The sequence below is a fragment of the Marmota flaviventris genome, chromosome X, assembly GCF_047511675.1.
Source record: "Marmota flaviventris isolate mMarFla1 chromosome X, mMarFla1.hap1, whole genome shotgun sequence".
NCBI lineage: Eukaryota > Metazoa > Chordata > Mammalia > Rodentia > Sciuridae > Marmota > Marmota flaviventris.
The window spans coordinates 70,641,064-70,667,183 of NC_092518.1; the positions used below are offsets into that span (position 1 = coordinate 70,641,064).

The 26,120-nt window shown below is 32.6% G+C and overlaps 1 protein-coding gene across 3 annotated transcripts in view; it reads right to left on the reverse strand.

The window, feature by feature from the left end:
* The window catches only part of Chm (CHM Rab escort protein), a 165,457-nt gene that overhangs the window by 90,366 nt on the left and 48,971 nt on the right, over nucleotides 1–26,120 (reverse strand). For 2 of the 3 annotated variants that reach the window (XM_071606229.1, XM_071606228.1), the window contains exons 3-4: nucleotides 14,649–14,721; nucleotides 11,525–11,649 (exon numbers count right to left, since the gene is read on the reverse strand). In XM_071606229.1, coding sequence (XP_071462330.1) covers nucleotides 11,525–11,649; nucleotides 14,649–14,721 — 198 coding nt within the window. Of the gene's footprint in view, nucleotides 1–11,524; nucleotides 11,650–11,739; nucleotides 11,867–14,648; nucleotides 14,722–26,120 lie in introns of those variants that run through there. The other variant, XM_071606230.1, reaches the window with a different exon arrangement.

Below are 26,120 nucleotides of genomic sequence, written 5' to 3' on the forward strand. Positions count from 1 at the left end.
ATCTCTACCTATTTTCTAACTTGGCATCTCTAATACCCAATTTGTTAACTCCAATCTTCTGGTCTATTATTCCTACTCCCCATAATATCACAATTCCCCCATTGCCAAACATACTTTTAACAATTTATCTTTTCTAAGAGTTTAAATCTCACATTTAAGAAGTCTTCCTTAATATAACCACATTCAATCAATCTATTACTCTATGTAGCTATAATACATACATGCAGTTTTTGCATTTATTTCTCAATTCCTGTTTACTAGTCCTTTGGTGTCCAGCACAGGTTGAACACCTCTAATTTGAAAATCCAAAATCTGAAATGTTCCAAAATACAAAACTTTCTGAGTTATCATGTCAGTGCTCAAAAGGCTCTGAATTTTGGAGCATATTGGATTTCAGATGTGCAGATTAAGAATATTCTATAAAGTCTACACAAATACTTAAAAAATTAAAAGAAAAATCTGAAACACTTCGGGACCAAGCATCTCAGATAAAGGATACCAAATTTGTACATGCTTTCTCTTCTGAACTAGATTTTAATTACCTTCAGTGAGGACACTAATGACAACTTTTCCTGGGTGCTTCTCAAAACACCTACTGCTCTACAGACATCATATCTAATAAAGGCTTGATGAAAAACTAGGTTGTGCATGCAGACTACATATCTATAAATTTGAAGCAAAGTTATTTGTAGAAAGCACAAAAATTAGACCCATATTAAATGATTATAAATTCAAAAGTCTGGGTAGATTTAAAATTGAAGTGTCCTATTAAAACTAACACAATAAACAGTATCCAAAAAGGGAACAATGAAAGAATAAAATAACACTGAAATGTCAAGAAATAAAATGTACTTATTGTCACAATCTAATAAGTTTAATAAAATCTAATGAAAAATTAATTAACAGCACTAGTGTTACAGCAATACTTTCCAAATCTACACAAATCTATACTGGGAAAGAACCCAAGTTCTAGTCCTAGATGCATTACTTAAAAGATAATAGACAACTCAACTCTCAGAGTCACCCACCTATAAAATGGGTCCATTTTCCTTAGCTTTCATGAGAGCTGGAAGATAAATTAGCCAACTCACATTTGAAGTATTTTATATACTCTGAAAGGTTAGTCCAGTATAAGATATTAATAAAATTTAGGATATTGTTAAACTGCCCTCAGGTGAATGGGTAACACAAAACACGTGTACTTTGCTTTTCTGTGGTTACATGATGGAATCATTTTGGCCAAGTAAACTTCCATTAACAACTTTAAAAATTAAGAGTGATTATATGAAATGTGATTTGTATATTTTCTACAAAATTGTTCATGCTTTGTATTCACTTTCATTATTTTGAAAACCAATAAAACTTAAGTGGTTCCATGAGGAATCTAAGGTGACAACTTTCAGCAAAAGTTCCAAGTTTAAAGATTAAAATAAGGAATGACAGGATAATTAATTACACTTTAAAGATAAGGCAGACTGTGGCAAGTTCCCTTATTATAGACCATGATGATGAAACCATGGAAACTGATCTAGTCAGTGGCTCTGTTACATTACATGAAAGGGTATTTTACAGAGTAAATAAAATTCATTAACCAGTGCTAGACAACCTGAAAGATGGAAGTCAAAATACTTAATTAAGGGTGTAAGTGTAAAGAAAAAAATATTCTTTTAGAATTTGTTTTATATTCACCAACTTTTACTCATCTCAACATTATAATTTGGTAAAATTCCTAGGACTATGAAAAATAAAATCATTAGAAACACAATATTGTACTCACTTTCCATTAAAAACAACAGTATTTTTGGAGTTCTGACAAGATTGAGTTTAATGTCTAACAAGAAGTTATAAAGATACCAAAAACTCTTTAAAAAAAATCACACGTAATTCTTCAGTAAGCAAAATTCTGTTCATCAAAAAGAATGTCTTCTAAATTTAAAGCCTAAATATTATAGTATAAAACATTTTCTCAAAAAGGACATTTTACATTCAAAGATATCTTCAAAATAAAACTACTAAATTTTATTAATTTAAATATATTTTAAAACCATAAAAACACATTTGCCAATTATGAAATGACATTAGTGAACTGAAAGCCTTCAAAAGAACCCTTTAGTTCTAGAATATTATAATACAATCTGTTATCATTAGGTCTTATAAAATTTTTCATTAGCAAAATAGATTTCACAAATCTAATGTCATTTTAATGCTAATGTGAATTCCAGCGGCCATTCACAATGCAGCACAATAATATTGAGATAATTTTTTCTAACTACAATTGCTGAATATCACTTGTGTCAATGCATTGTTTTTACAAATAACCAAATCTATACATAACCCTGTGAATTTGGGGATATAAAAAAAAATCACATATTATCTAGTACTGCTTATTTAGGGTGCTAACAAAGGAACATCTCCAAGTGAATGTCTTATTAATGCTTTGAAACAGTCACCCTTTTAGATGAGTCAAATGAAGAACTGACAACAAGCTGATTAATTTATTCAGCACAGGTGTTTACTATTTATTTTTACAGCAATTTGCAACATTTCCCCCCAATGTAGTTTGTTACAAAAATTATACTCTTCTCTTTGATGTATGCACTTTGTTCTAAGGCCATTCATTTTTTATTAGCACAGTATATGTTGTACTGTGACCCAGCTGTTGATTGCTAAAATTAAAGGGTTAATGGTTACTCAAAAGAATTACAAAATCAGGCCCATGTCTGTAATCCCAGTGGCTCAGAAGGCTGAGGAGGATCACAAGTTCAAAGAAAGCCTCAGCAAAAGCAAGGTGCTAAGCAACTCAGTGAGACCCTGTCTCTAAATAAAATACAAAATAGGGCTGGGGATGTAGCTCAGAGGTCGAGTGACCTTGAGTTCAACCCCTGGTACCCAAAACAACAAAAAAGAAGTACAAAATCAGACTATCCAAAAAATGTTGTTCTAGAAAACCATAATACAAAGAAACATTAATCCATCTTAAATTACTGCAATATCATATATTGATATACATAATTCCCTATGTGTTCCCAAATTTAAAATATTAAGAATATAATTGAGGGGCTGGAGTTGTAGCTCAATAGTAAAGTGCTTGCCCAGCATATGTGAGGCACTGGGTTTGATCCTCAGCACCACATAAAAATAAATAAATAAAATACATGTATTATGTCCATCTACAATTAAAAATACTTTTAAAAAAAGAATATAGTTGAAGTATCAATCTCTTGGTACATTTCTCCAAGAACAAAATGTCATTGGGTGGTATACAGCAGGTACAACTGTTGCCAACTCAATAACTTTTACCCCCTTGCTATGAGAGCCCCAATATTGTTCCAATAGAAGTCAGAAGGTACACAGTACTAGGAGATGAATCATGTGGAATGAAAACCTGTTATTAGAACTTTACAAGCCTTCACTAGGGATATGATTTGGGAGTAAGCCTAATCCAGTTTTAGCCCATGAGTTACGAGTCTGCTGGGAGCTCTTGGTAAGGATTTTTCAGAATAATAAAATGAAGCATACATGTGCTTGTATAGACAGATAGACAGATGATAGATAGATAGATAGATAGATAGATAGATAGATAGATAGATAGATAAATGAAAATTCTTCTATGGTTAAAGATTTTTGTTGTGTGAGAAACTGGAATTGTGGCAAGCATTTTGTAATCCTGGATGGAAAGCTAACAGAAATGCAGAGCATCTGTCCCAGTTTTCTGATGTGTTTAAGGTACACAATTAACAAATCTTCTCTTTTCAAACAACCTTACTTACTCACCCACCCAACTACTTCTCTAGCCATTTGTTACAACTTATAGTTGGGCTTTGTACCACAGGCTAAAACAAACTTACTGTACACAATAATGAATACTTTCCCCTAAAATGCAAGAACTGCAGGTCAGTTTACACTTATTTTTATTTCTTTATTCTTATTGATTTCATTGCATTGGTTGTATTTCTCAAGAAGCTTACTGCTTATAAATTTTCTATGTTTTTGGAGTTAACATGAGTTAACACAATTTTAGATTCTTGCTGTAATAAAGCCTTTATTATCTTTATCTATATCAATCCACTAGAGAGTTAGTTCATTTGAATCTAAGAAATAAGCTTTCATTTTGCTTTAACATTATACCAGAAAAAGAGAAAGAATGTTCAAAAATAAGCAAAAATAGGACAGGAAAAGTACAAGTCAATGTCAATATTTTAGAAAGAAATAACTCTCTTCCCACTTATGAAACAATATGAGATTATGTAATTAACAAGTACAAATCTTTTACTTAGAGCAATTGTGTGATTAAGTGTGAACTGTTTGTGCTTTTTCAGTCTGTCAAAGATTTACAAGTAGAAATAATAGTTGATTTTGTTCCCCCATATAAATTACAAAAATATTTCTTGCAATATAAACCACCATCACAACAACTGAAGGAAACTGGATTCATCCTATCTTCCTAACACAAGGAGTTAGGCTTTTTTTTTTTTTCCCATTACATATATGATGGCTTTATAATACCACACAGCATTCTAGCAAATTAAAGAAGTAAATGCACTTTCTTTTCAAAAAGAAAACAACTTTATTCACTTTGTGGGATGGCTCCTTCAATATGCATTAATGTGTTCATCTGCTGACTAAAATACAACATGTTATTTTCAGCAGGCGTGGTGGTCAATGGCAATAATCCCAGTTGCTCAGAAGGCTGAGATGGGAGGGAGGCTAAGGTAGGAAGACCACTTGAGCTGACAAGTTTGAGACCAGCCTAGGTCTATATCTGGATATGTTGGTACCAGCCTTAAATCCCAGCTACTCTTGAGGTTGAGGCAGGAGGATGGCCAAATTCAAGGCTAGGCCAGCCTGGGCAATGTGATAAGACCCTGTCTCAAAATAACAAGAGCTGGGGATATAACTCAGTGGTAGAAAAACCTGAGTTCAATGCCCAAAAAGTAAATCAATAATAACATGGCCCAGTGGAAACAGTACAGCCTTGAGTTAGATAAAATGGGTTCACATCCTAGTTCTGCTACTGCTGGCTATCCCAGAGCTTCAGTTTATTTACCAATATGATATACCTATAATTCATGTACATGACTATTGCACAGAATGAAATTAAATGTAATAAAATATGTAAAGCACTAGGTTATATCAGTTGTTATACAAATAATATATATAATTTTCTCACTTTCTCACTTCCCTTTCATAAGTCAACCATGTAATCACAAAAGATCATTTCAGTTAGGCACAGTAGAGCCCACCTGTATTCCCAACCACTCAGGGGTGCATTACAGGAAGACTGCAAGTTCTAGCCTAGCCTGAGCACCTAATTAGGACTCTGTCTCAAAAAATGAAAAGGGCTTTGGCGGTATCTCAGTGGTAAAGTACCACTGGGTTCAATCCTGAGTACTGCCCCCCAAAAGGCAGGGTCGTTTCAATGAAAAACAATCTTTATACAGGAAAAATATTTACAGGTCCAAACTAGAAATTAAGTCTACTTATTTGAAGCAGCACTCAGCATAACACAACTCTGAAAACACAATCTGGATCATCAGGATTTATGATAACTTAACCTATGATAATAACCAATCACAATTTACAATTTAGTGTTTAGACAAATTTTGCAATAACCCAAACCATTGAATTTATTGTTCAAATTATCACTAAAACTACCAACTTAAAGACTTCAAAATATGTTTTGAAAATAAGCCAAATGACTTCTTTGATATAAGGAGAACAATAAGAACAGAGCAGGGAGGAAGAGCATGAGAAAAAGATTAACATTAAACAGGGACGAGAGGTGGGAGGGAAAGGGAGAGAAAAGGGAAATTGCATGGAAATGGATGGAGACCCTCATTGTTATACAAAATTACATATAAGAGGATGTGAGGGGAAAGGAAAAAAAAACAAGGGAGAGAAATGAATTACAGTAGATGGGGTAGAGAGAGAAGATGGGAGGGGAGGGTAGGGGGGATAGTAGAGAATAGGAAAGGTAGCAGAATACAACAGTCACTAATATGGCATTATGTAAAAATGTGGATGTGTAACCGATGTGATTCTGAAATCTGTATTTGGGGTAAAAATGGGAGTTCATAACCCACTTGAATCAAATGTATGAAATATGATATGTCAAGAGCTTTGTAATGTTTTGAACAAGCAATAATAATAATTAAAAAAAGATTAAAAAGAAAATAGGCCAAAATCAATTAAAAATTATATATAATATATGTACAGGAGTATACAATTTTATTGAGTTGTACTTTGAGATATTTTCCAAAAAGAGTAAGAATAGGTTTGCACTGGTCCATTTGCATTCTTGCCTTGTCCCCAATGCAATCAAATATAAAAATAAAGGGGCTACAAGTATGAGTATAATATAATTTATGGCCAAGATATATGTACTTTATTCTTTCTAGGTATTAAATAATTAAATGTCCTATGTGTGAATGAAACCATAGATTTTCTTCTAATAAACACCAAGTCTATAAATAAGCTAAATCATCTGGTCTAAACTGGGAAGAAAAGTTATAGTATTTCAACCTTCTTATCATTACAAATTGTCTTTACATTTTGGAAGTTTTCAAAATCATTTAAAATAATATCCCATGTTTATAGTGCAACAAGAATTTAAGTTTAAGTTGACTTCTCTTTAAAAGTTGAATATCACTTATCTGAAATGCTTGAGAAAATAAGTCTTTGTGATTTGGGGTTTTTCCTATGAAAGAACATAGGAAAAATATAGTTAGTAAGTGAGAGACCTTAAAGATTGGCCAACATTAGTGAATAATTACAAAGTCCTCAGGAAGTGAAAATAATATCCTTCTGGGGGAAAAAGAAGCTCATTAAGTGAGCTTAAGTATTAAGTAGAAAACATAATTAACCTGTGGTATGTGGCTCTAGGTAGAAAATACATGACTTTCAACAGAAAATAGATTCTGGGGAAAAAAATATCTAATAAGTACATTCAGCAAAATTTTAGGGTACATTCCAGATCAACATATTAATATCTACTGCATTTCTAAGTACTAACAACAATGATCCAGAAAAAAAAATTAAAATGTTAATACTATTTACAATTGTTCCAAAGAAAATCAAATACTTAAGGATACAGTTATCAAAACATGTCCAAGATTGGTATGCTAAAAATTAAAATGATTTTTTTGGAGGAAAAAAATGACCACCAGGGACTGGGGTTGTTGCTCAGTAATAGAGTATGTGCCTAGCACATGTAAGGCACTGAGTTTGATCAACACCATATAAAAATAAATAAAGGTATTGTGTCCACCAACAACTAAATTAAAAAAAAAATAAAATGAATACCAGAAATGGAGATACATATACTGTTCAAAGAATAGAAGACTCAGAGTAATAAAGATATCAATTCTCCCTGATCTGATCTGCAAATTTAATGCAATTTCTATCAAATTTCTAGCAATGCTTTTTAACACATGGGCAAACTTATTAAAGCATTAATATGGAAATGCATAAACTCTAGTTAAAACAATCTTGTCAAAGAAAAATAAATTGGGAGGAATCATTCTACCTGGTATTAAGACCTATTATATAGCTTCAGTAATTATGACAGTGTAGTATTGGTGGGGGAAGACATACAGATCAATGGAAGAGTACATGCACCCAAGTACAATCTATCTAATTTTTGTCAGATAAAATAAGTAATTCAATGGTGAAAGAACAGCCATTCAACAAATGTTGATGAAGCAATTGAGTGTCCTTAGGTTGGGATGGGAAAAAACACATCAACCTAAAATTTACACCTTATACAAAATTAACATGAAGTGAATCATAGACTTAAGTGTACAATATAAATCTATAACATTTTTAAATAGGAAAAATATTCTAGATTTACAGTTCAGAATTCTCAAACTATACACAAAAACCATAATCCACAAAAGAAAAAAAAATGATAAGTTGGACTTCTTCAAAATTAAAAATATTCTCTGCAACCTATACTATTTGAAGAGCATAAAAAGATAAGATACAGACTGGGGGGTAAATTATCAAACCAATATCTGACAAAGGATACATATCTAGAATAGAGAACTTTGAAAACAAAAGCAAAAAACGAGAGTTTAATTTTTAAAAAGCAAGATACCTGAATAGACATTTCACAAAAAAGATAAACGATGGCAAACAGGCATATGAAAAGCTATATAAAATTAATCATATTAGAGAAATGTATATTAAAACCACGAACCGGTATCACTGAACACCTATCAAAATGGCTAAAATAAGAAAGTAAAAACAATAAATTCAGGTAAAAATGTGGAGAAACTGGATTATTCATATTTTCATGGGAATGTAAAATGGTATAATTCTTCTGGAAAACAGTTTGGTAGCATTTTTTAAAACTAAATACGCAATTATCATATGACCCAGCAATTGTACACTTGGATGTTTATAAGAGAAAAAGGAAAACTTTTAATTCAAGAAAAACATTTATCTCAGATATTCACAAAATTCTTTTATGTGAAATTGCATTGCAGCTCTTTTTTTAATCAGTCAAAACCTGGAAACACCCCAGATTTTTTAATGGGTAAATCATTAAACAACTTACATTCATAACTCCAAACCATGGAATACTACTCCACAATAAAAACTGAGCAAATGATCAATGTACACAATAATATGGATGAATTACTAGAGAATTATGCTGTATAAAAAAAAGCCAAGGACAAAAGGTTATATATCATGCTGTATCATTTATATTGCATTCTCAAAATGGCAAGGTTAGGAAACAGATTAGTGGATGCCATGGGTTAGGGATTTGGCGGAGGCAGCAAGGAGGGAAAAATAAGGTATGATGACAAAAAAGCAATAGGAAGAATCCTTGTGGTAATGGAACCATTCTGTTCTGTAGTGGCTGTGGTGGTGGATACATGAATGCATGTGATAAAATAGTATAGAACTAAATACACACAAACTCTACGTGCACAGAATGTAACATCAATAACAGATATGTAAAAGACCAACAAAAACAGTGAGGAACTTGTGTAATACTTTTCACAGTTTACAAAACAGTATTCATGAAGATTTTTATGATGTGTCCCTCAAAAATGCCAAAAATCTACTATTTAGTGATACCCTTACTTACGGGAAAATAAGAAAATTTTCTAGATAAATATAGCTTGTCCCTTAAAATGATAATTTTTTTCTAACCATTTTAGTACTCTTTCTAAAACATACTTCAAATTTCCATACTTTTTTCAAGTGTAGGAATGACAATATTATTTTAACTTGCCTGAAGACACTGGGATAGAATTATGATCATCAATTGTTATACTGTGTTATAATATGGTGATGGGCTTAAAGGGATCTTCTGGTATGAAAATCCATTTATTCCTACACAAAATGGCCCACAGTTTGCTCTCAGATTGATGATGCTGTCTTCACTTATGTTAGTCTATTATTTAGCACCTGAAACAGTAGCACTTAGATTTGAAAAATATTTTTGAGATTACTTAGTCCAAACCCTTCATATTTTAGACCCAAAGTGAAAGCATCTCTTGCTGAGTATCACATAGTAAGTTGAATGGGAAAGGCAGGACTATACCCCTGGTCTCAGTATGTTTGTCTCTAGCAAATAGCCTTTTTCCTATATGTAGATTTAAACTACTACAGTAGGGGGAAAAAAAGGAAACAAGGTTGTTAGAAATATATATTAAATAAAGATTTAGATTTAAATCAATGGTTTCTGAGTGATAACTTCTCATATAAAGTAAATCTGACAGTTGATTTGGCCCCTAGCCCCTTTTCATCTGGCAATATGGGACTGAGTGAGGCACTTTAATTCCTATTTGCTAATGTCATTAAGCACTAACTATATATAACTGGATTTTCTGTATAGTCCTCCACTTCCGGCTTTCTCAAGGCTCTTCCTGCTCCAGTGAATAAAGACATGGAACATTATTGTGTTTACCTCTTGTTCCATATTTTAATTGGCAATCAGAAGAGCACAAAACAGAGTCCTATTTGGCTATTTTAAGGCAAACTTTATAATCTAATTTTCTATTTCTCACTTTAAGAAGTTCTAAAAATGAAATTGAACATATGAGCAACAGAAAATGAGATGATTTCCTTTGAACTCAAAACGTTATCTAGTCAGTAATCAGAAACTATTAACCTTAACTGTCAGGTAGAGAAATCAAAAGCCTTGAAGTATCAAAAAGTACCTTTAAGAGGGCTACAGTATGATTCTATGAAATAGTCAAGTAATACTCATGGGCACAAAATATCACACAATAAAATTACCAAATATTTACTCCTACTTCTTATAAGAATATAACTTTTCAGTTGAAATCACCTTCCTCATAAATCTTCCTATACTGGATTTGAGCAATGTCAGTAAGCTGTACCTTTTAATACTAAATGACATTTAGCATTATGTAATTATAATCTTTATCTCATGTTTCAAAGGCAGATCTTTTACAGAAAATCAGAGAACATTAACTGTGTATTTATGAGGAAATTTCTAATTACCTGAAAGACATGAAAATAGGTTAAAAAAAATCAAGCACCAGTTACCAAACATTTCACAGGCTCACTCTGGCATAACAAGAATGAGTAACATGACAAAGCATATCCGAAAAATCTCTGTGAAATGGATTGTAAGACCTAATTACTATTAAAGTGCCTAACAGCTGATGCACTAAACCTTTCAACTTGTTGACCACATATCATTTGAAAAAAAAAAAAAAAAAGTCAGGTGGTGCATACCTGTAAGCCCAGGGATTCAGGAGGCTGAGGCAGGAGGATCGCAAGTTTGAGACCAGCCTCAGCAACTCAGCAAGGCCCTAAGCAACTTACTGAGATCCTGTCTCAAAATAAAAAAAAAAAATAAAAAGGACTGGGAATATAAATCAGTGGTAAACCCTCCCTGGGTTCAAGCCCCAATACCAAAAAAGAAAAAGAATCTATTCCAATTGTTGTAAAACAATGAATCTTTCACTTGGAGGAAATACTTTGAACATTTATAATTCCCACTATTTTACTATAATTTATAAAAATATTTATCCAAATGCTACAACCACTGAACTTAACTAATCAAAATTATAATCTTGCAATTTTGCTACATAGAATGTTATACTAGAAGAATGATCTAGTTGGACAAACACTGGAGCAGGAGTAAAGAACCCTGAAGTTTAATCTCAGGCTCTATCACTCTCTAGTTTAGGTTTGTGGCCTTGCCATTTGCCACACCATATGACTTTTGGTAAATTACTTAATCTCTGAGTTCCTTTGCAGATTTTCTTAAAAAATGAAACTATTCTATTGCAAGACTTCTGTAAAGATCATAGGAGATAATATATTTAAAAGAGTTTGGTAAATTGTAATCCAATAAAGAAAGATGGTATTACTGGTTCCTAAATAGAAAAAAACTAACAGACTTAAGAACAAGCAAAACCAACATATCAACTTGACTTGGAGCAACCAATGTCATTTAAAACTTTATTATTGGCTTCATATGAAGAAGTTTGAAAAAGAAGTCGTTATTGTTAGTTATCTAAATAATTATTTTCCATACCTGGCATAACAAAATACTTCCACGTGTTGAATAGTTTTGTCCTTCCTGCTAAGAGCAATGGCTTCTTCATTTTCAAGGATTTGTTCTTGCCACAGTGAACTATCAATCACAATGTCATTGTTTTCCTAAGCAAAACACATGAGAAGTTTTAATTAAATTGAGCAATTGGAACCTGTAATTTTCTGAGAAAATGTGTACCTTTTCTAAATTCATACTTTTCCTTTCATCACATTGAAATTCCAAGGACATCATCACTTCAGCATCATTGAAATGACTCCAAAAGAGGGTGCCAAATTCAAAGGAAGGAGAAGAAAACACAGTGTAAAAGTTATGCTACCAAAACCTAGCTTTGGTACATAAAATTTCTATCAGGGCATATGACATTTGATATAGTCTTCTGGAAATGGCTATTTTGATGCTGCTTAAGAATTAGCAAAAGTAACCTACCTGCTGAGAATCAAACATCTACTATATAAATTACTTGTTAATAGTAATGGCTTTTTGTCTGTTGTTTTATATTTAGCTATCAAAACACCAGGGTCAAAATGACTTCCTTACTCTATTTACTTTCAGATCTCTGAAGACTGCTCACCACTACTTTCTATTTTGATTGCATATAAAGTGTTTTTGAAAGACACTCAGCACAGTATATTTCTTTAAACTACTAAGGGTTGAAAGTAGTCCTTCAAAATTTTCAGCAATTACTAATTATATTGAGTGAAGAAAATTTCGTGAAATTTAATTTTTCCCAATATTTACATACAGGGTACTTGCAAAGATATCAGCATATACTTTTTCCAAATATAAAGGTTCAATTATTAATCAGTTTAAATTTTTTATACATTTATTTTATGTGGTGCTGGGGATCGAACCCAGGGCCTTGCACCTGCTAGGTAAGCGCTCTACTGCTAAGACATAATCCCAGCCCCAAGTTTAAATTTTTAAACTACTTGATACATACCTTTCACTGAGAAAACTTTGTAAATGCATTATGTATACTCAAAATACAATATTATCATTTGTGTTGAGTAAATTCTCCTCAGAAAATTTCTAACCTTAAAATTCTATAAAGTAGGGCAATAATTGTTTTTCAAAGGTTTCACTGTCTTGAATTTCATATATTAAAATTAAAGAAAAATAATAGCATTTAGGCTTTATTATCAAGAATAATATTAAATGGTATTAAACATCCTGACAGAAGTATAAGAGGAGGTGAAACAGAAGAATGTTAGCTGGTTGACATGAGATTCCAGCCTAAGAAAAGAATAGTGGACTGAGAAGAAAGAGTGAAGGGGTAAAGGACACGGTGACATAGTAAAGATCCTGAAGTAAAACAAGCCTGAAAGCAAAAAGGTACTTCTACAAAACTATTTCTATTTGACTAAATCTAACTGATTTTAAAATTTGCTTTCAAAAATCACTTTTCCCAATGTTATGGTTTGGATATGAAGTGTTCCCCCAAAAGCTCCTGTTAATGCAGGAATATTCATAGTGAAATAATTAGACAATGAGAGTTATAACCTAATCTGTCCATTCTACCCTGAAATAGCTGGGCAGTAACTGTAAGCAGGTGGCATAACAGGAAGAAGTAGTTCGCTAGGGATGTGCCCTTGGGGATTATATCTTGTTTTACTGACTTCTCCTTTTCTCCCTCTCTCTTTTAGCTTTCCTGCTCCATGCCCTTTCCCCATGATGTTCTGCTTCACCTCAGGCCCAAGGCAATGGAGTCAGCTGACCATAGACTGAACCTCTGAAACCGTGAGTCCACATAAACTTTTCCTCCTAGAAGTTGTTCTTGTAGGTATTTTGGTCAGTGTCAAAAACCTAACTAACACACTCAAGAAAAAACTTCCAGACAACTGGGTATTTTGTTGTTTTTCTGAGAACAAAAACTAACTCTTCTCAAGGAAATACTAAATACACCTAATATAAGGTGCTTCATATACATGTTCCAAAGGTAAGGTTCAAAAACTGGTTTTCCGATCAATTTAAACATATGAATATTTTAGGCACATAGATAAAATAGATAAATATATATTTCTAACATTTACTATCTTGACTTATAGATAGGTTGAATTATTATATGAAATACTGTTTTACAATCATTTGTTTCTCTACTTATTTCATGAAATGATATTCATACTGTATCTTGTATCTTTAACATTAAAGTCTCTGTTATCATGAGATATTCTTTGAGTCATGTACCCCATTAAATCAATCAACAAAACTACAGTGCTTAGTATGGTGATCGATAAGTTTTAATAGTTATTCTTAGCTAACTGAATGCCATTTTCTGGAATATATCATTCTCCTTTCCCAAAAACCTAAACTCTTTCGATATGTAGCAGTTAATGATTCCATGTAAGATATTCTCAGCAGGAATTTCAGGAGTTTTTAAAAGCCTATCATATAAATTGGTAAATTCTCCAACATTAAAAATTCCATATTTTATGTTAAGAGATCTCTAAAAATTTCTTTATAATGGCACTCATTCAACAGGTATAGTAATAAAATCCTACCCTTAAAAATTACTTAATTTATTTATATTAAATCATTTTCCTCTTTTTTTACCACTGTCAGATGACTTATATGAAAATATAAAACCACCACTGACAGAGAGCATTTCAAGTCAATGTATGTTCCTTAACTAGCTGTATTATTTTTTAACATTTATTTCTTAGTTTTAGGTAGACACAATACCTTTATTTTATTTTTATGTGGTGCTGAGGATCAAACCCAGTGCCTCACATATACTAGGCAAGTGCTCTACCTGTGAACCACAACCCCAGCCCACTATTTGTTTTCTGTTTTAAATATATTAACTAAAAAAAAGCAACTAATAATATGTAAAATGTTATATAAGAACTGGGATATTTTTGTGAAAGATAATTTTGGAGGTAAATATCTTGCTTTATATTTGGGCATAGAGAGTAAATAGGAAATAGTATCAACAGTATATGATTTACTCTTCAAGTAACATGTTTTTTGACAAATAACTGAATAAAAATAAAGAATCAATTATATATTACCTAGATGACATCTAGAGTTTTCTTCAATGGTGGATTATTATGTGGCATAAAACACAGTCTTGCAAATAAAAAAAAAGATCAAATAAGAACTTTACCTGATATTCCTTTAGCCAGGACAACAGTCCTGAAAAGCTAAAACTGGCCCAGTTTCCTCCATAGTAGTTTCTTCTGTAACAATAAGAAAAGTAAAGGATGGGGTAAAAAATCAAGTCTGTGATCTTCACCAACCAAAATTCATGATCCGTAAACTCACTTCATTTTTTAATACTGCTGCCTCAAGAAATCAAAAGCAGGGGTTGAGGATTTAGCTTAGTGGCAGAGCGCTTGTCTAGCAAGCGCAAGGCCCTGAGTTTAGTCCTCAGCCCTGGAAAAAAAAGAAAGAAATCAAAAGTATACTTATCAGGATTTTGACATAAGAAGACATAATAGGCTGAAATAAATTCAGAGCTCTCAGATGCCAAAGGAAATTTTTCGTATAAGAAATTAAAAAAATATATTTGGCCTCCATAGAGTTTTCTTCCCTGATCACTAAGCAGGTAAGATATGAGACTCCCAGATTCATTCTCACACCAAACACATACATGCATACAGAGAGAGAGAGAGAGAGAGAAATTGGCTACTCTAGATAAAACAAATGAAGTGGTTATTTTATTATTTTTCTTCTTTGTGGTGGGGGGGCAGGTACTGAGGATTGAACACAGGGGCATTTTACCACTAAGCTACATACCTAGCCCTTTTTTATTTTAAGACAGCATCTCATTAAGTTGCTGAGACTGGCCTCAAACTTTTGATCCTTCTGCCTCAGCCTCCAGAATTGCTGGGATTACAGGCAAGCACCATCACTCCAGGCTGAAGTGGTTACTTTAGATAAAAGAAAACTAGATCCTGAGGCACAGTTATTCACACAAAGATGTGTGATAAATTAAACAGAAACAAAACTTCCACAGAGACCTGGGTGAGTTATTCTTTTTTTCTAATATTCTTTTTTAGTTGTAGATGGACACAATGTCTTTATTTATTTCTTTGTTTGTTTATTTATTTATTTATTTTTATGTGGTGCTGAGGATTAAACCCAGTGTGTCATGCATGCAAGGCAAGCACTCTACCACTAAGCTACAACTCCAGCTCCAAGAGTTACTCTTCTCGTGCCACACTCCTATGAAGATCACTGTTTTAGAGAAGATATAAGTCTCCTAAGATCAGTTAAATTTTGTAAACAATGAACACAAGTGGAGATTTTTGGCAAACACACCTCTCTAATCTGCACTGAATAATGTTCTTCCTAGTCCTTGCAAAGCTATTCACATTTAGTCACTCTGTATTGATAAACTACAGAGTACACTAAATCCAACCTACAATAGCCATTTCAGTTCTGGGTGGGAGGGATTCTTGCCTTTTCTTCCAGTAACACATTTGTTCCTCTATATCTTTCTCTAATAAAATAAGAATATATAAAAGCTCTATTGAAAATTAAACCATTAATATTACATACAAAATTACTCTTCCATAATGCTACTGAATGTTATCTCAAAATTTTGATATATTTTATACTTGATCAACTGTTAACATGGGCCTGAAGAATATTTTAACAAATAATCACTCCTTTGCTTTAACAAAGGGTTAAATCAAACATTTGTGAAAGAAGGTCTATTAATATAGATCATCGTTTTTGTCATATCTTATGGTTCTCTCAGGGATAATGTAAATTCATACATCATTCAGAATCTCTAACAGGCTTTAAAATTTAGATAGGATTTCAGGTATACAACCAATTCTAGATGACCAAACCTTGCTAAAATGATGGGGTCAGGAAACCTATAAGCTAACCCTAAATCAGAGAGCATGTGGAAGAAGAAGCTGAGATATGGAAGCATGGATAAGGGAAAGAAAAAAAAGTAATGTTAGCAATGGTGGTTTTCCCATACCAATGTATACCATTTACTCCCTTACCTGAGAAGAATACACTTCTGCTACCTCTTTCTACCATCCAAATGCAACATTCAACAAAGTAACAAGAGATCCTAGGTACACTTTCATTTTAACTTGTCGAAATATTTTTAGACTTCCTTTGAACAACTTATAAGGTCATATGTGTGTTTCACTTTTTATCTAATGGGCACAAGTTTCAAGATTTATGTAAATTTATTTGAATGGATATACCAACTTAAAAATGGGCAAAGAGATTGAAAAAACATTTCACAAAGTGATTACTAAGTATCTTTAATAAGTTCCTATTAAAATGAGCATTAAAAATGAGCATAATAGTTTAAAAAGGTTCATAATATTGGGCATTGGTAGGATGCTCAGGATGGTTTCTTGGGACTTTTTTTTGGTGAAATATAAAATGGTATAAACACTTTCAGAAAACATCTGGCAGTTTCTTACAAAACTAAACATACATCTATCCTATGATCCCGTAATTGTAATCCTAGGATTATACAAAAGAAAAATATATGCCCACAAAAATATTTACACAAGTCTTTTCACAACAGTCTATTCTTTAATAGCCCATGGTAATAATAATTCAAGTATCCATCAATAGAATGGATAAATAAGTTGCAGCATACATTCATAGGGTGGCTACTATTCACCAATATAAATAAACTACTTATATAGACAATATATAGATGCATACCAAAACTGTTAAGAGAAAGCTTTAACCAAAAAAAAAAAATACTGTATGTTTTCATGTATGTTAAGTTCTAGAACAAGCTAAATTAATTAATCTATGATGAAAATATCATGAGAACGGTAATTTGTAAGTGTGGAAATGAGGACAGGACTAGACTATGAAGAGGAACAAAGAAACTTTGTGGATTGACAGTAATATTCTTTACCTTGTTACAATTTTAATTTAATTTACTTAATTAATAAGGTGTTTTTAATATTTATTTTTTAATTATAGGTGAACACAATATCTTATTTTATTTATGTGGTGCTGAGGATTGAACCCAGTGCCTCACGCATGCTAGGTGAGCACTCTACCTCTTGAGCCAAAACCCCAGCCCAATTAATAAGGTTTTTAAGTATATGCATTTGTCAAACTGATTAGTGGTACACTGTATCTAAATATTATCTCAAAAAAGAACCACAAACAAATGTTGAACTATTGTTGATATGTATGTTGAAGTATTCAGAACTGAAATTATTGGTGTGTACAACTTACTTTGAAATGCTTAAAATAATAAGATGGAGTATGGATGGATAACAGAATGAATACATAGTTATGTAGTAAAGCAAATACACCAAAATGTTAATTGTAGAATCTAGGTTGTGCATACACAGGTGTTCACAATATAATTTTTCAAATTTTCTGTGTTTCAAAATTAGCATTATAAAATATTAGAAAAATAAAAGTAAGCTGACATTGAGTTCTGAAGCACTGAATATGATGTATCAATTTCCAAGGTATTTTCGTCTATTATCAAATGCCTAAGAAAACTCTAAGAAGGGCCATCTTGTTGTTTCTTTCCATGATTAAGTTACCTGAGGTCAGCTCATGGTCAAAATCTATTTTTCTCTCCTATGCTTGGTCATATGGTTTTTGACAAAGCTAATTGGTTTTGGTATTTTTCCATGCAGCTCCCATTTTCACCTTTCCTGTTGATGTGCTCTTAACATCAGCATCTGGTGATCTCATCCAATTATATATATAAAAGGTGAAACATGGTTTTCATTACTGTGGTCTTTCTGACAAAAATGGTAACACAATTATTAGTAAACTTGCTATAAAGCCAGCACTGTCTTTGATGAAATTCATTTTGATATTTGTATAGTTCTAAATATAGTTTAAAACATCCCTTTAAGACAACGACTTGACGTATCAAAATCAATATGATGAAAAGAAAAAGGAAAAATCAATATGACATTTTAATATGCTCTCTGGAGCAATACTTTAATAGAAATAATAAAAATTAAAGCCCACAAAATATTTTTCTCAATTTTATCTATAAACATATGGCTTTTGAACTGTGACATTTAAATTCAATTCATAAAATATTATTTCTACTGTTTTTAAAACTGCATCTGTAGAGAGAAGTAAAGCTAGGTTGTTGGTTTTGTTTTTCAAACCTCAAAGATGAGATTTATTTTAAGGACAAAGTGAGAACTTCCTGAATGAGAAAAAAATAAGAAAAAAGACTTGGCATGTTTTCTGCCAGTTTTATGTCACAACTGCATCTGTATAACAAGTAACGGAATAAGTACTTTTTGATGAAGGATGAAAAAGACTTCCTTAAAATTATTGTCTCTTTGTAGAACCGGAAAATAAGAATTCACAGTATTTAAATAGCACACATGAAACTAATATATAAAGCCCTTTAATGTTTTAGGATGGGAAAGTGACCTACAATTTTCAGCTAAAATAGTAAAAATCACAAACATGGCATTTATATTTTAAATATAAGAAAGCTTTCATTATTATAACAACAGGATACAGTTCTCCATTATGTGAAATGTTGACCTTATAACTGGAGAAAACATAGTTTTAATCTTTCTAAGTTTTCCCATAGCTTACTCATTGTGCCACTAAGTTTTTCTGGGCACAATAAGGAAATGTGTTACACAACTGTCTCCATTAACATCAATCAATAAAACAACAGAAAATACAGTATTCAAACAGTATTTCAAGAAATTTCTCACCCTTTCATAGTGTCTGATCTTAAAGAAACATCACTGTGCTTAATATTTCCTACTAAATAAGAAATATACCACAGGTAGACCCAAAATTTTGAACTATATGAGAAGGCCGAGCATTAAATCCATTAACTATAGCCCATTAATTAAATCCTAATACCATTATACGTTATTTCATTACTAAATATTCAGCAGCAGACATAGTTAAATGATTCTAAACTACATATTGTGTTATAAAATGGTTTCTGTAAGCAAGTCCATGAACATTAACAAAAGATGGAGTTATTGACATTCAGGCACATTCACCTGGGAATCATTTTAATTATTAAGAAACTCAAGAGTTGAAAATGTTTTCAGGCAGATAGTCAATGGGGACTAAGCTTGGTCATTGAGAAAGGGAAGCAGCCCAGCTCAACCTATAGATGGTCCTATTTTACATTCACTGCTCCTACAATTCCTTTTTGTAGAATAGAAGAAAAGACCACCTTCCACTAATGACATTTTTAATCTTTGAAGTTGTTTGTACAAATATTTTATCATGGGCTTTTCCAGAAATTAGGTGAGGTAGATAGGAAAGATGCAATTTTATAAGTGAGGACACTGAGACTTGCACACATAGACACAAGATAATAGTAGCTGTGGTTCAATGAATCCAAACCCTTAAATGTTGAATAGCAACTGGCCCTGATAAACTAAATTCACCATTTCCAAAATGCATTCCCTATCAATAACATGGACTGTTAATGTGTCCAAAAAATAAAAATAAATAAAGCACAATGCCAAAATAGATTTGGAAAACCCTGAGTTTTAAAAAGTTAAATAATAACAACAAAAAATGGTTTATTTGTGGCATGGCTTCTTCTCAGCACCCCTAATTATGGTCATGTTTTTTGTAGTTCTTCAAGAGGGAATACAGCAGTATGTACCATTCCACAAATTCAGTTGACCAATGAATACCATTTTTTGAAAAAGCATTTTGAAGTATTAGGTTTTAACAGAACATATTTTGTGAAATGTAGGCTTAATTCACTTAAAGGGGAAGGAAAAAAAATAGAAAAATCTATATATACAAGTTTGGCATTTTACATTCACTATTTCGATTAGACTTCATGTGAATCGAAAACTGGTGAAAAAAACAACTGTGAAGTTGATATCATATCTAATTCACTCAGGAAATAACAAAAAGCTCAGGGAATATCAGTCTCCAAAGCCTATACTCTTCCCACAATATAACATTAACATTATATACTATAACCCATTTGGTTAGAATCTTAAATTATAAACACATACAAACCCTTCAATCTAAATCACATAAGAAAAAAAATCAATGTTTACAAACATTACATGGAATAAAGTCTAAAGTCTAAGTTTTTTGTTTTTTTTTTTTTTTTTTGCTGACCCAATTTATTTGTATAATGAAAAAGGGATTATAATTTTATGACTATGTCTACTCCAATGTCAGAGCTGCAAGGAATATTCATTTCCAGGCCCTAGAATGCAATCAATATTATTGCATGTCTCATATACAATATGTTAAAATATCTTTATGTATATGGTAGAATGAGAAAGTAGAAGTCAAGCATGCCTACTAGTATTGGTTTGCTGGCTGTTATGCAGTACTATAAATGGTGCACATTTATAAAGGCTTTTTTCCATTTTAATTTTGTTGGAATACCATGAGTCATGACAGGACTTGCTGGTGAAAAATAATAGAACAGGTTACAAAATTTTTCAGACTTAGCCTCTACATAAATTTTCATTTAGTAAAAGTTCCACATACCTGATACAAAGAAAACTAAACTCCTTTTACCACCTCTTACTCCAAAATAAGGGAAGGGGAGTCCCCATGATAGAGAATGCAGATGTTATTCTTATGTCAAAGACAATGACCAGGACCTTAGTGGACATTTTTATTAGCAAATAAAAATTGTACATATTTATCATGTATAACATATGGTTTTAAAATGTTACCTGGCTTTAAAAGAGTTCCATGAAGCTATAGGAATTTGCTTTGGCAATCAGACCAGTCTATTGGCAAGAAATACCAAGCTATATTTCCAGTCATTAGACCTAGAGAGAGATGTTCCTATGTTTAGAGTTGTCAGTTATCCCACACAAATCCACCCATTCAAATCCATTTAAGACAACCAAGGCAGGCAGGTAAGTAGTAATATAAAAAAAGTTGCCCTTTATTCTTGTTTCTTTTTATGATCTCATCTATTTCCACTGGTTTAATTATCACTTCTCTGCGGATGACGCACTAACTGATATCTCTAATCTGGGCTCATCCAGTTAGCTACAGATTCAGATCAATATCTGGTCGACTAAAACTGCAGATAATGATTCATCAGTTTATTAGACATTTCCCTTCACTAAATGTCCCAGAAGCAATTCAGTTTTGACATGTCCAAAGGACAATATTATTATCTATCCAAAAGCCCCAACCTGGTCTTCCTCTTGTTCTCATAATGGCAACACTACGCTTATAGCTACCTATACCAAGAAAAAAAAAATGAACTCCCTCATTATTTCTTCAAGTATAATTCTACTTAAGTTCTCAAACTTCTCCTATCCTTGTGATCCCTACTAATGTTACCATATTTCATTCTCACTATCTAGTATTTTGTCTGCTACATTAGTCTAATCAAAGGCTTTCCTGCCATTAAGTTTTACCCCTTCAATACAACTCCCACACTAACTCAAAACACAATTCCCTGGCTTAAAGATATTTAATTGCACATTAATACTCCTAGAATCAGCCACATACTGGGGCACATGCCTATAATCCCAGTGATTCAGGAGGCTGAGGCAGAATGATTGCAAGTTTAAGGCCAGCTTCAGCAACTTAGCAACTTTGATATAGGTTCTTACCTATGAAAAAAATAAAAATAAAAAGGGCTGGCAATGTTGCTCACTTTGGTGTCACTGTGTTCAATTTCCAGTGTGTGTGTGTGTGTGTGTGTTGTATGTACACACACACACACACACACACGTATCTTCTAGAATCAAATTCAAAATCCTTAGCATCACCAAAACACCCTGCAAAATTTAGTGCCAACACAACCCTTCTGCCTTATTCTAGATACTGATCTTCTCTACCATGCAATCACAACCATATATTCCACAATATCTGAGTGAAACATGTGCCTGCATATTTGTTTTTATTAGTGATACTGCTTATTCTAAATGTTATTCCATCACAAAACCAATGAATAAACAATTTAAACTATTCAGAATCCTTAAGTCCAACATAGTCTCTTCTCTGAAGCCATCAGTTCTCCCATGTGTAACCAAAAGAACTGTGATTCCATAGTTTTGCACATACTTCTTTAAGAGTTCTGACAGAATATCTAGTCATTGGATTGCATGAGTGCTTCCTCTGACTAAATCAAGAGTAGCTTAGGGGTATGGACAGTAACTTGGTCATCTTTGAAAACTTAATAAATATTAATTAATAAATGTTAACTGAAGGAAGTATTTCCACTAATACATTGCTATTAATCAAGGCTTCAGAACCTGACAGAACTGGGTTCAAATCCCTGCTGTGCCTCATATAAGCTGCATGACCTCATTCAACCACCTTACAGATGTTACTCTTTAAAAGCTCAATTTCCACATCTGTAAAATACAAAAGCACTTAAAGCACATGGTAAGTTATCAGCAACATCATCACTAACTTTTTCTCCTTCCAAAGTGTAGGCACAAGATAACATACTCCATAGGAGTCTCCAATGCCCTTTTGCTGACAATTAATACAGTCCAGTGCCAGCCATGCATTGTTAAGTTCACCAACAATCCTAGGAAGAAAGAGAAATAGACAGGAACAGGGACATAGCTCAAAGCACAGAGCTCACAGATCAAAGGATTGAGTACTAGGGATTTCTTCTTCCTGATTATCTACTTCAGAGTCTCACAGCTCCTCCAATTTAACCCTTCCTTGTCATGGAAAGGCAAATTAAAGTCATTTTTATTTATGGGGGAAAAAGAGAAATTAGATCAACAACAAAAAGTTTAAAGCTTTACTGCTGTACAACACTCTCCTTTTAGCTATGAAGCTTATTAATATTCCTCAAACTCCCAAGAAGCTGGTAGAGATATTCACCATCACAAAGCAAAAGAAAATCAACAAAACAAAAATAAGGAAGAAAAAAATATAAGAGAAAAATATTCCCTTTCTTTGATCCTTTTAAAAAGTTCAAGGGGAAGAAGATGGAGAAGATAGAAGGAAAAATGCATATGTACATTCAATTATCTTTACTTGCAGTTTCCTATTTATGTGAAAGCTACCCTGATTCAAAACCATTGAATAAAAGAATTCAAAATTAATAACATCTAGCCAGGCCAAGTGACTGAGGCCTGAAATGTCAGCAATTGAGGAGGCTTCAACAGTAAAATCACATATTGAAAACAAACATGGGCAACTTAGTAAGACCCTGCTTCAAAATAAAAAAAATTTAAAAAGGGCTGGGAAAAGGAAGGAACTGCAGAACTGAAAATGACCAAATTATGCTATACACAAAATACCACAGTGAATTTCACCCTTATGTGTATCTATAAAGTGCCAATTTTAAAGAGCATAAATAGAAGGATGACCAGTAGAGTACAAGAGGGGTAATGGGAGGGTCAAAGGGGAGGGAAAGAGAAAGTAGTGGGCACTGAACTGGAGCAAATTATATTCCGAACATGTATGATTATGTTAAAATGAATCACAAAATTATATGTAACTCTAATGTACTAATACATTTTTAAAAAGAGCTAGGAATGCAGTTCAGTGGTAAAGAACCCCTGGGATCAATGCCCAGTACCAAAAAATTAAAAATTAAAATTAGTAATATCTAGAGAAAAGGTATTTCACAATTTCTGCAAAGAGTTATCTCAATCAAGCTCCTGTGTGACCTCTATAGGGGAAAAATCCTGCTTGTGCAAGAAATGTCATTGGCAAATGAAGACCCTATCCTACAAATTTTCATGTCCTAAAGATAAAATGGCATTTCTCTTTGGAGACCATACAAATTCATAAATTGCTTTCAAGTATTTTTCCTTGCTCTGTTCTCCAAATCGGAAGCTGAACATGTTCCTCATTATTTCATTAAAAAAAGTTTTTGATGAACCTTCCACATTTTGTTGTAAGACCTTACTGGCCCCTCACAGGTGACAGGTAGGTTGTGTGCTAGGTTCATTTTACAGTCAAGGAAAACAACATTAGTCACTTTAAGTAATTAGTAACAGAGTCCTAACTTGTACCAAGTTTCTTGATCATCAAACCGAGTATTTTTATTATGATAAGAGCAGAGGCTTTGTAGGAAAAAAAAAGAATCTAGGTTTAAACCCTATTTCTTTCCCTTAATAGTCATGACATTGGACAAGTTACTTTAATTATCTAAGTTTGTTTCCTTATCTGCAGAATGTAGGAAATTATACTTTTCTAGAAAAGTGTAGAATTTAAATAGCTTACCATTCATAAAGAACCAAGAAAATAGCTAACGTTAGCTATTATTACATCGAATTGTCTCTAATTACATATAACATCTTGAACATTAGATTAGCACACTCTAATGAAAATCACCCTCACTCAGAAAATAGTGACATCACAAAATCCAGCTTCAAATGGGAAAATAAGGAGAAAACAGTGTAACAACTGATTCTCTGATACTTACACATCTTTCTCACCCTTAGAGAAGAGCACAGTTTCTTTTCCATACAAGATAAATTTTCTTTTACATGAGATTTTATTTCCCAATCCATATATGGTAGTCTTAAACTTTAAAATGCTTAAAACTTATCCTTGGGCTATCTTATTTACATACAGATGTGAACATTTTGATAGAAATAGATTGTTTTTTATAAGGCAAAAATGAAGGAACAAACAAGAAAACCTCAATTTCCACAAACTAAAAGCCACTAAAAACAAACTTCATAGTGGGAATAACTGTTGAATCAATACCGCTTTCTTTGTGTAAGAGCTAATAATCATTGAATAGAGTATTTCTGTCCTTTGGTTACAGAATCAAAACATCAGAAATAAATTTTTCACTTAATTCTATATATGTACAGTTAACTTACAGGGCAGAAAATACTTTAACATTGATTTGACAGACAAGTGCATATGTAATTTCTAAGGCGGCTCAATGAGTTAAAGGTTTAAGTCACAAAATCTGCCTGTACCAAGAAATCAATTAACTTTCTATAAAAGGATTAAGGCCGGAAATGATGCAGGCTCTCAATGAGTGTTACAGACTCTTATATCCAAAATGAGAAGTAAATAGGAATTATCATGACCACTCCCGCTCACCCCACACTTCTACCACCAACTCTAAATAATGTTTCTTTTATTCTTTTATTATACTCCATTTTTTCTTCATAATACAGTTTATAATATAAAACTTAAGCATATTTAATGTCTATAACCAGGATTATGGTTCAAGTTCCACCATGAAGACAGAGGTCAGAGTCAGTCTGGTTATAATCTATTGATATCCAGGAACAAGCAAAGTACATCATGTAATGTTACAACTGGTTTCTAATCACAATGAATGAATTTCTTGAAAAGTGACAATTCCAGACAAATTTTAGGGTCTCTTGTCTTAGTGCCAGAATATAATAAATAATGAGAAGAAATGGGAATTAATATAATGTCAAGTCCATCGTGAAGAAAAATATAATGTCAAGTCCATGGTGGAGAAACGGGGAGCACAAAAGCTCTCCCTCCTACAACTACTACCCATTTTATTGTACCTTAAAGAAAGTCCTGTAGGAAGACATTCTCACTTTCTCTTAAATGTAGAAAAGTTACCAGAAATCTTGACAATCTTTACTGGCACAATGGGGATTCAAGCTACACACTGAAATGACTGTTAGCCATAGCTCTACAACTCAAGAAATCAACTAAGATGAATTTTCCTTATATATTCCCATATGATTTCATTTAGTCA